We start from the raw sequence: 9,370 nt of genomic DNA on the forward strand, positions 1-9,370 counted from the left end.
ATCTCCCTCAAATTATTTTAGGCAATGATTTTCTTCTTGGATTCTGCGATAATGGCCAGATTGGTAAAGTGAATGACATGATTGCTACACCTGAGGTATAGCTGTCCTGTTTAATGATCTGTTTGTCTGTACAGATGAGTGATTGTGTCATGATTGGTTTGAACAAAACTTTGTGAATTGTTCAAAGCTCAGAACATTGTTTTATAAGATAACCTTGCTTTGAAATCCTCCACAAAGTTTTCTGTGACTTGTGTCTACTGTGTTCTGTCATGTTGATGTCTGTTCACTAATGTCCTCCAACAAACTATACCAACAGTTGAATTTATACTGAGAATAATATACACAGAAGAAGAAATCGACTGCATTGGTGTTAGAGTAAAGGGAGCTCAATACAAGACCATGCCACACTTTCCAGATTTTTATTAGTAATTTGTAAAATATTTTGAAACCTTGGTGTCATTTTCTTATCAATTATTATAAAGTCCTGCGTTTTGACAGATCAAAACAGAGGAGTGTTAAATTACACTAAACTTTATGTGTAATTTAAGAAAATGTGGAATGGTTTCAGAGGTAAACAAGATTTCTCTGTGCACATAGAGAAATATTCTGCTGGGCAACTTAAATAAAGAGTTAAATGAAGTCATATGGAGGTGAGTGAGAGGCTAGGTGTCTGCTTCAGACCTCTGTGATGCTGTGAAGATGTTTCACTGACGCTTATTCCCAGCGCGCATGCAGTTTCTGTTTGCCTGTCTTTGTTCTGGCGGTTCCTTTGTCAAAACAAATCAGTGTCAATGAGCATGTAAACACAAACGGATTTAGCCACGGGTTAATCCAGACATTTCTCACACATGCACATAAACGCGTCTGCATCCATGCGAACACATCATGGCAACATGATCATCTCACTGGTACCCAGTTTAGCTCCGATGATCTCCTTTTAGCACAAAGAAACATCTCAGGCTTTTCTGAAGATTTAGAATGAGGAGTATTTTGGATATTACTGGTACAGGTTTCGCCATTAATGAGTTTCATCAGCGAGTAGTTAATGAGGGCAATAATGACATAACCTACCATGAAGCAATTAGTCCAAATATTCAAAACACTCATCTGTTTCCTATTATCACCTGACACTCACCTCATTGCTGTTCGCACAGATGCTTTCCTCTGTATGTTAATAAGAGACAAACTCTTCTGCTTGGTGTGCAGTGTTGCCAAACTGATTAACAACTTCAGGCACAGCGCTTCAATATTAATACTGCCTACTTTATTTTGAGTGCGAAGGGCAACAAATTTGTGCGGATGCACCAAAAGCGGCTGACAACAGGCGGCATTAATTGACTGTTGACACATCTGAATGGGAGCGCCGTCACCCCGAAGGGCGCTGGGGGTAAATCAAGGGTTTCTTTACTTTTTCTGAATACTGTTTCTGCTTGTGTTCCTGTGCAGCTCTTTATGCTTCCTTCAAAAGACTAAAATGCAGATGGCTGAGCCATCTGTGTAGAATCAAAACCATGCATTCAGAGCTGAAGATCCCCCGCTAAATGGCACGTAAATAGGTGGGAGGAGCCAGAGGAGGAGCGGAGGATGTAAAGAAACTTGCGTTCAAAACAAACTGATTAACTTTGCACTTGAAGTTCTTCACCCAAACAAATCTAGAATCACTTGAAATCACACCAAAAAAATACTGTAAACAAATAGAGTATTAAAAAATTATTGTGCTCCCTGACTGCTAACTGTGGCCCTTCTTAAGAGAAGATGATTGATCAAGCTTAAACTTATTTTTTGTGAATGGAACCTTTAATTTAGGTCACCGGATGTGCTAGAGCAAACTGAAAGAGATTTCCATTCACCCCATGAGAAAAAGACCACTAATTTTAAAGCTGCTATGTTAAGTTCTTCCATTCATCCATGACTTTTTATATATATTTCTATACCCGCTTCTTCCTCTGTGTGGAAGATGGAGGGTGCTGGGGTCTTTCCCCAGCAGTTTATAGGGGAGTTATCAGTCCTTCAAAGAGCAGCAAAGAGACACAGAGTACTGACACAAACCACAGGGAAACTTACAGCAGCCATTCAACCCGACATGCAAACACCAACATATCCTGGGACAAAACACAGCAGAAAGGTCCCAGCTGGGAATCAACCCCAACACCTTCTTGCTCCCTGAACATCTGTCCCTCTGGCTTGACACCAGTTTTTACTCCTTTCAAACTTAATTTTAAGTAAAAGTCCACCGACGAGGCTTTTTCTGCCAAATAGAAATGATTGATTTTCTTTGAGTTCTGACTTGTTGATTCCGATTTCTCTTTCTTAGGTTTAGAAAACACAAAAAGACTGAAATGTTGTGAGGGTACTTTATTTTTTTTAGAGATAGCATTGCATCCAACAGAAAATGAAGGAATCACAAGGTTATGCTCATTTATGGATCAACACAAATGCAATTAACTTCGATCAGATTTTTACAAAACCAAAAAGTGCATCAACGTGAACTCTGATGGTTATAGACAGTTGTAGACTGAAAATGACTATAATTCTTAGTTTTCATGTGCTTAAAAAATAAAAAGAGAAAAGTTGAATTTTTCAGTAATTAACTCGAACAGAATCAAACAAAGAGAATATCTTCCAATTCTGATCTGAACGGTTTAACATGACAACCTGCATCGGTTCTTCCTCTGCTTTTATTACCACAATAAATCTGTTCCCATGAAAGCTCTTATGAAAATAACCTTACACAATGATCCGGTGTAAACAAACCCCTTCACTCCTGCTACCTGTGACCTGAGGAAAGCCAGGCCAGCCGGCTGAATCCCAGTTATATGGCGGTTCCTTGGTCGTGTGGAGGAATCCACCTAATTTTCTGCGTGCCGGTCTGTGTTATGTTGCTGAACAAAATCAAGTTTCAGTTATATGGCTTTACAGGATTTTTTTTTTTTTTTTTTTTTTTTATTCAACACTGTGCAACACAGCATCCTCAACACACTCAAACACACTGTTGAGCTTGTATCTAGGAACATTTTGTACACTACGCCAGAGATCCACAGCATGTAACTGAGAAGTTCAGTGTAAACCCTTTTTGCCTTGTGTTTCAATTTCAGATTTCACCACTTTGCGGATGTGCACACCAGACTACCTGCAAAATACCAACAACTGAACGGCCCTCACAAGAGACGCCTGAAATAAAACTTTATTACCAGAGGAGCAATGGTTACCAAAAAAAAAAGAAAGAAAGCTCTGACAGTGACAACTTACTGTCTATTAGTCGCTGTCTTTGTCTGGTAAATAGGGAAAAATTTTGAAAAAACGCTGAAGAAACACTGAAGAAACTAGCTGTTGGAATATTTCAGGAGGAAAGTTAAATTCCTGGAAAGCAGCTGCGCATTTGCAAAAAAAAAAAAATAAAAAATCAGAAAGAGAAGTCAAGAGGCCTTCTTGCTGTTTTCAACACAAGCATGAAATTTTTTTTTTTAATTTTGCACTGCAAGAGCAAAGCAAGGAGGCAGTTTATCAAAATGTTTATGGATATAACCATTAATATTTCATTCTACAAGTTTTTCTATGAAACATTAATGCTCTAGTGTAACTCATGTGTTCTGTCCACACCCATGCGGTCTGACTTCCTACAGCTGTGCAAGCAAAACATTTCTCTACACTAATATTTCCTAAATGTTGGTGTCAACAAGTTTTGCGCTCCTAGCTGAAACATTGCATCACCTGTTCTTCATTAAAACAACACCAAGAAAAACATGCAAGTGCAGCACCTGCACTGTACTTCCCGCTTACTTTTGCATTCTTATTTTACTTAATGTCATGAAATCTTTCATACATTTTATTAAATTAGAAAGACCCGATGGCAAATTATCCTAACAGGAGCTGCAGCTCTGATGCCAAACTCTTTCCTTAATGCCATATGCATCCATCTGGAGAGCCTTCTTTTCATTAGGCCAATATGTAAAGAGTTGAATGAATATGTAAATATGAATATGATAATTCACTGAAGCCACTGTTGTGAGCTCCACGATTACAAGGGAACATGTGTTAGCCCTGTGGGGCGAGTTAGGGGGACAAGACAGGTGAGGGGAGAGGGCGAGCCTTTTCTGTGATGTGTGGACGTTACCTGCTGGCCTGTGACGGATATACACACCACATACACTGCTTTGCAAAAATATTCACTTTCTCACATTACGTCCCGTTTAAACCACAAACTTCATTGCATTATGCTGGGATAATGAACAAGGGCTCTGAAGCGCCGTCATGAGGCAAAATATTTAAAAAGTGGTGGCGTATTTAAACCCTTTTACTCTGCCGCTTGTGAATAATATCCAACGCAATCAACTGCCATCGACTGGTAAAAAATGTGACTTTTGTGTATTTAAACTTCTGTATGTATGTGTGGCTGTTCTGCAAAGGTTTCAGGACCAGGAATGTGTCATTTATTAGGTGGATAAAAAGTTTTAAGCTGGGTTTAAATATGAAACAATATTCCAAGCTCTAAAATTCACTAAGCATTCTTCAGCTAATCATCTAAAAATGTGAAGAGTGTGATCGAACAGCTAACCCGTGGTAACTCTGGAGGAGCTGCAGAAATCCACGGCTCAGGTAGAATCTGTTGACAGCTTTTAGTCAAGCACTCTACAAATCTGGCATTTCTCAGAAAGTTGCAAGAAGGAAGCTATTGCTACGAGAAAGTCAGAGGAGGTTCTGTTTGAAGTTTGCCACCAGCCATGGAAGGGTATGACATGGATGTGAGAGGTGCTCTGACCAGATAAGACCACAACAAAATGAAACTTTCTTGTAAAGTTGGCAGAAAAACTTTAATACAGCAAAATACCCAGAAAAACTTATGAACACAGGGAAAATGGTGGCGGCCACATCATGCTGTGATGATGCTTTTCTTCTGCAGTTTCAGAACTGATGGACAGGAAGTTCATTCACCTTCCAGGAGGACAACCAAAGTAAAAGACAGGGCTCCATTTTAATGGTTGAGATCAAACTGTGTTCATTTCTCAGAATGGCCCACTCAAAGTCCAGACTTGAGACTAATTAGAGCCAGGTCTGAACATGTATTAAATGTCTTTTGGACTTTCATTTGTTTAACAAAATGCTGAAAACTGTGTATCATGTTCTTTCCATTTCACAGTTATGCATTTTCTAATAAATATATGGAGCATTTGTAATTAATGTGACAAAATGGGAAAAAAGTTGTGAAGTTTTTGTATATCACTGAACACGTTTAAAAATGTGATGTCTAATGGAAGAAGCAAGTTGCTACAAATAAGTGACAGATATTTAAATGCAAGGAAACAGCAGGATGGAGAAACAAACAAGAGGCTTTTGTTTGTAGTTTTAGCAACCTCGAGTTAGATGCATTCATAATTTGTAGCTTTTCTCAAAAGACTTGTTACTTCTTATGAGTTAAATTATTAATCCTCCACCTACCCTATCATTTGAAATACATGCTGCCTCTGCGCTGATTTCCCTCCTAGTGACACATGCAACATAATCCACAGAACCCAGAACAAGCGAGCAAAACTAAGAACTGACTAAAGACACATTATTTAAATAATAAATGGCTTTTCACCATACTGTAAATAACCCAGGCTCCACAAACCGGTGTAAACTGAGACGCTTCATATGCAATATTAAAGCATCATATGCTGGTTCAAAGGTCAGCCCGCCTGCTGCTGCTCATAAACTCACATGGGACTGTTTTCATTTAGGATTCACTCCTCCATATCAGCACACACAAATACACAAACTCTCAATTTTCCTACGACATAATGGGAGCTAAGGGTGAAATCAGACGCTCCGTGCAAGCAGATGTGCACAAAGTCGTACTCGAGGAAGCCTCCACTAAGCGCATAAGTGACTCACATCACTAGAAAGCCTAATCAATTGAATATGACACGGCAGTGCATCAAAACATATAAGGGAGTCTCAAAAGAAATTATGTTCCCATTACAGATGTATGACGGGGGTCGTGTAGCCGCACAGCCCCCCAGGACTTGACATTGTTTTAGAGATTACAACTGCATCTCCACGGGGAGCCCGGCTCGCTGTTCCACAAACTCGTACTGTTTGGTGCGTAATGGTGACAAAACAGCACCACGACGATACAAAGAACTCCCCGAAGGCTCACGTAAAGAAACTTTTTTATTATTATTATTTTTACCCCACTGAAGCTGAGCAGAAAAGGGACAGGCATCACTCTGTCGGGACTATGACATTTAAAAGTTGCTCATAATACTCCAAAAAACGAGTTTATTAGATAAAATCTAAAATGGCACATGGATTTTTTTGGATGATATCTGCTTGAAATAAAGCTGCTCTCTGGAATAAAAGCTGCGGTTTTCACTTTAAAAGTTGAGCACTATTGTGGCTGCTGAACGGGACAGAGCTTCCCTCCTCTTGCCGCCTGAAGTGCCTGCGCCCCGTCTTTTACGCACAAAAACGCACAGCCTGAGCGCTTCGAGCCGCTGAAAAGAACCAAATCCATCCGAAGCATCCAGCGGCTTTAGCCCCGAAAGTTTCACGGAGACACATGCGAGCTTGTCCACGCAACCACGGACACATGCTTTCACCCCCACGACAATGCCTCCTCAACTTTTACCGCCGCACAAGTGCGCGTTATAAATAACCGAGTAGATAAAAACACAATCCGTGATCTCGTCCAACATCCCGCACCAACTTACAGAGCTGTTCGCTCACATTGTTGGGAAACGACAGGCTTATAATTACACACGAGAAGTGTTTTTTTCTTTTTTAAGGAAAAAGTTTAAGAGACGCACCTCCAAGGTGGTCGGATGAGTTGAGGAGGAGCGCACTTTACTCCGGCTCACTCCTTTAAATTACACTACCTAGTTTAGAAAGTTGTGCGCCCCTCCGCTGCCCCCCTCACGTTTAAGCAGGTAAAAACTCTGACAATAAAGCAACACAATCCACTTACTTTTCTCTCGCTTGGCTATCGGAAGGGACGACAGCTCCTTTACCTTTGGCGTACATGCTGAATTCTGTTTTAAGACTTTTGCCCCACTCAACACCTGTCAAAGAAAGCAGCCAGGAAAACGCTCCATCTCCATAGCTACCCCTTTAGTGTTTTTCCTCCCCCCTCCTCCTCTTCTCCTCCTCCCCCTCCTCCTCCCTTCTCCCCATCCTCTTCCCTCCTCCTTCTCTCTCCCTCTCCCTCCCTCCCTTCCTCTCTTTCTTTCTTTCTTTTTTTTTTTTTTTTTTTTTTACATCTCCAACATTGGCCACAAATCAGGCACAGTTTCTACTGGGGGGACTTGAAACCGTCAGCAGTTGGATTTTTTTTTTTTCTCCTTCTCAGTCGCTGTTCCACTGACCTGCTCCTCCTCCCTCCGCTCTGCAAACGGTGGGGGCTTCTTAAAGGGAAACGCACACTTTTTTGTTTGTGGAGTTTCATCAACATGAGGAGAAAAAAGGGGTGGATGGGGAAAGGTTTGCCGGGTACTTTTACTCCTCTGTTCGGGACAGGGTAGCTGGTTTATCCTCCCTCTTTTGTCCTTTAAAAACATACCATCACTTTGACAGGCCTTGATTCATTCACAGGGATGGAAACATTATCTAATGTAGTCTTTTCTTGCAGGCTCTTGCCTTTGTGCTTTGTGTTGAATGAGTTCTATATGTCGTGAGTGACGAGAATTGATATTGAAGTCTAGTTGCGTTTACATGGTCAGATTACAACTTGCCATTTATTTCTTTTGGATGTCTGGCCTGCTGATTATGGGTTTGTCTAATAGTTACTTTTTGTTGTTTATTTTCTTGACAGTAACAACTGGAAGAGGTAGTAAGAGTGTGTAGAAGGAAAATCACCAAGTAAATGAAGAGCTATTGTATCAAACAGACATGGAACTGTTCTACTGATGCACTGACTGAGAAATTCAGGGGGTTTTTACTTCTTGGAGATCAGGCCTGCTAATTCAAATCTTGACTGAATTTATTTCCCCCCACAGGGTAATAATGCATAAAAGATATATACATAATATTGTAGCAAGCATATGAAAAATAATGTATAACAGAATTAATCAGTTCCAAGAAGACATTTCCTTAGTGGAAATTATGAATCAAGCTGAACTATTCTACAGTTCAATCATTCTGTGAGATGTGAGAAAATATGTTGTTTCAATTAAGGCAATAAAAATATGTCTTGACTTAATACTTTATCTTTTTTCTACATGATTACAATGATAACATGCATTCAAGATCATGCAAAAGGAATGAATGGTAGCTTTTAGATGTATAGGCTAAAAATCTGAAATGTTTCTCTCATCATTTTGGTTTCTGACTTCTGTCATTTTTGCATGAATACTTTGGTTTTGCTTCTTAAGCAATAATTGTATTTATTCAGCTTACTTGTTTATATTGTTACTTGATATAGCAGATGTAGCTGTGATAAGAGAAGCACTACCAAAGCCATAATTAACAGGTGATTAGATTGAGCACTCATGCATCAAAGAACTAATCCTTCAAGTGTTACATGCAGAACCAATAAGTGAGTTGAAGCTGCTGATTGTTGTCACACTGAAATCATTTGCAGCACAGCTCTGTTCCTTGCTGGATAAAGTGTCTCCAGGTTGTGAAGTCAAGGGTGGAAACAGAGGATTTACAAGGTGATCTGTGCTTATCTTCAGTATAACTATTTACATTCATTCAAGCTATTCCTAAAACCAGCTCTTGACTTTGTTTGTCTTCAAACACTGTCGAATACGCACATTGTCATAGCAACATTGCATTGCTGTGTATTGATGCACAGTTGATAGAAAGACGAGTCCAACATTTTAATATGTGTCTAGTAATTTGGCAATAAGGAAAATGACAGAGTTCATGATACCCTTTCATACAACATAAGAAACCAATGGGTGAAATTAATCTCAGTGTAAATAGAGCTGTTCAGTGAATTTCTCAGAGGTCTTGTAAACGTTAATGAACAAACTAATAAAGATCAAAGAACATACTTAGACAGTGATACAGTGTTGAATAAATTTAAAGCAGAGAACGGTGAGAAAATAAGGAGAGCTGCCTAAAGTTTTCAACCCTGCAGCCAAAACACAATGTATGACAGAAAACACACCTGGAATCCATCTTGCCCCTGGGTGAAACATGTTGATGGAAGCACCTTACCATGGGGATGCTTTTGTCTGCAGATATGGTGGAGCTGATTAGAGTTGATGGATCAAGTAAAATACAAGACAGAAAACATGTTAGAGCCTGCAAAAGACTTTAGACTGGTAAGAAGTTCACCACCCAGCAGAGCTATAATGGAGTGACAGAGATAACAGCATAATAATGTGTTCAAACGGTCCATTGGAAGTCCAGACATTAACCCATTTAAAAATTTGTCTTAGCTCCAGCT

At 39.8% G+C, this 9,370-nt stretch overlaps 1 protein-coding gene across 4 annotated transcripts in view; it reads right to left on the reverse strand.

Moving 5' to 3' along the window:
- ssbp4 (single stranded DNA binding protein 4) overlaps nt 1-7,091 on the reverse strand; it is a 104,714-nt gene extending 97,623 nt beyond the window's left edge. For all 4 annotated transcript variants that reach the window (XM_044129335.1, XM_044129337.1, XM_044129334.1 and 1 more), the window contains exon 1: nt 6,944-7,091. In XM_044129335.1, the coding sequence (XP_043985270.1) occupies nt 6,944-6,999 (56 nt within the window). In that variant the 5' untranslated portion in view covers nt 7,000-7,091. The remainder of the gene's footprint in view (nt 1-6,943) is intronic.
- Nucleotides 7,092-9,370: the final 2,279 nt, after the last annotated feature.

The sequence above is a fragment of the Gambusia affinis genome, linkage group LG10, assembly GCF_019740435.1.
Source record: "Gambusia affinis linkage group LG10, SWU_Gaff_1.0, whole genome shotgun sequence".
NCBI lineage: Eukaryota > Metazoa > Chordata > Actinopteri > Cyprinodontiformes > Poeciliidae > Gambusia > Gambusia affinis.